This window comes from Lithohypha guttulata, assembly GCF_036872675.1.
Source record: "Lithohypha guttulata strain CCFEE 5908 chromosome Unknown scaffold_18, whole genome shotgun sequence".
In the NCBI taxonomy this organism is placed as follows: Eukaryota; Fungi; Ascomycota; class Eurotiomycetes; order Chaetothyriales; family Trichomeriaceae; genus Lithohypha; species Lithohypha guttulata.
In genome coordinates, this window is record NW_027042767.1 from 16,974 (window position 1) to 19,170 (window position 2,197).

Below are 2,197 nucleotides of genomic sequence, written 5' to 3' on the forward strand. Positions count from 1 at the left end.
ACAACCAAGCTACCTTCTTTCGACAGGCTTGAAGTCCACGGTCGTCATCATTGGACTCGGAAACTATAGATAAATGGACTTCACGACTTAGATCAATGTTCTTCTCTTTGCTGGGTCGCAGTCGTCGAGGGCGACATATTCTTCCAGTAAAAAGGTCCTGGTCGGTGGCCCCATTTTGCTCATTTTTCCACTTGAGAGCAGGCAGCCGCGCGATGGTCTATGGTCCCGAGCTTTTTGAATACACATCCGGCAGATGGTTGTAAGTATTCCCTATATTTTGGCGAAGTCATCGTGTGACTCAATGTCTTGCAGGTACAATGAGTCCACTCGCCTCGCTGAACGAAGGGTTGTCTTCAATGTTGACGAGCTCAAAAAGGCCGTCGCTAAGTGCCTCAATCAAGCAGAGTCTGAAGTAAGAGAAGTTGTCAAGCTCGCGGAAGGTGGCTTCAATCGCGTGTTTCAACTCACGATGAGAGATGGTACCGAGGTACTTGCTCGCCTTCCGTATCCCTCAACAAAGCCCAAACGATTCGCTGTAGCTAGCGAAGTTGCAACTTTAGAGCTCGTCCGATCTCATGGTATACCTGTACCAAAAGTCTTACATTATTCGCCAGACGCTGAGAACCCTGTCGGGGCAGAGTTCATCATTATGGAGAAACTACCTGGGCGTCCTCTTGGGGATCAATGGTTCAGCTTGTCCGAGGACCAGCGCCTCAAGGTTATCTCCGAGGTTGTGCGAATAGAAGTCAACCTTTCCAAGATAGACCTGCCGGCGTACGGCAGCATTTACTACAAGCACGATCTTCCAGCTGATGTGTCTTACACCATGTTTGCATCCGCCTCTAACGACAAAGGGTTGTGTGTCGGCCCTGATGTCAGCTTGAGATGGTGGTACAAGGAGCGTGAATCACTTGACGTGCAACGTGGTCCTCGTAGGTACTCTGTTTCTCCCTCCCTTCCTGTCTCTTTGTCGCTTGCTGACTGATATTACGGACTCTTCTCCGCTCCAGTTGCTTTCGCGTGTTGCTGAGAAAGAGTTGGCATGGATGAAAGCGTTCGGACGACCCTGTCTCCCATTCGAGCGAGCGTATCGCGAATGTATGAATTACGAAAGATCTTCTCCAGAAGAACACGCTGACAACTTGAAGAAGTATCTGAAGATAGCCTCGTATCTCGTGCCACAAGAGGCTCGGTTTCACAAACCAGTCCTGCGCCATCCTGATCTCCAACCAAACAACATCTTCGTCTCTGAGAATTTTGACATTGTTGGAATGATCGACTGGCAGCACTGCTCGGTCCTTCCCCAATTCCTAGCCGCTGGCATTCCAAAATATTTCCAGAACTATCATGACGAAGAATCATTGCAATTTATCCCACCCCAACTGCCTTCAAATCTGGCCGAAATGGACAACGAGGAACAAGCTGAGGTCTTGGAACGATTTAGACGACGCCACCTTCATTTCTTCTACCTAGGCTTCACACAACGATTTCATCCTGCCCATTTCGAAGCTCTCAACCGACGGACGGATCTTCTAACGCGGAAACTTGTCAATCATGCCGGTGAGCCTTGGGAAGGGAATAACATCCCCTTGAAGTCAGATCTTATACACATTACACAAGTCTGGCGAGAGCTTTTGGAAGACAATGGGTACGATCAAGAAACTTTGCCTTCCTGTCCAATATCATTTACTGAAGCCGACGTGCAAAAAACTATTGGTATTCTTGGACAGCAGGAGGACACTGACACGCAACTAAGCGACGTTCGAGATGCTATAGGGATCACCGTCGACGGATGGACGTCCAACGAGGAATATGACAATGCCGTAGAACACGCAAGATTGATCAAAAGGCAGGGGCTGGAGAGTCTAGATACCGAAGAGGAGAAGGAGATGACTTTGAAGCACTGGCCATTCGATGATTTTGACGAGGAGGACTTGTGATGCTCTTGTTCGCTAGTCTTACGAGGTAGCTGGGAAGGACAGATGACCAGTCGGAGAATTGTCTCGAGTCAGGCGCACATCTTCGGTTCGATTTCAGTCTTGTGAAAAGACTGTCGTCGACGATAACATACTCTCTCAACTCGTTCGATGTCCGTCACAGGTGATATAGCTACCACGTTGACAGCTGATCGAGTGCGGCAGGCCGTTGTCGATAAAGACGATTTGATATTACTCTCTAATACTACCTTTAGCGAAAC

General features: G+C 48.7%; 1 protein-coding gene across 1 annotated transcript; it reads left to right on the plus strand.

The window, feature by feature from the left end:
• Positions 1–212: 212 nt before the first annotated feature.
• Positions 213–1,940, plus strand: LTR64_008795 (uncharacterized protein; the record flags this gene model as incomplete). Its single annotated transcript, XM_064903100.1, has 3 exons — positions 213–259; positions 313–932; positions 1,126–1,940. The coding sequence occupies 3 exons, from the start codon at positions 213–215 to the stop codon at positions 1,938–1,940; spliced, it is 1,482 nt and encodes a 493-aa protein (XP_064750490.1).
• Positions 1,941–2,197: the final 257 nt, after the last annotated feature.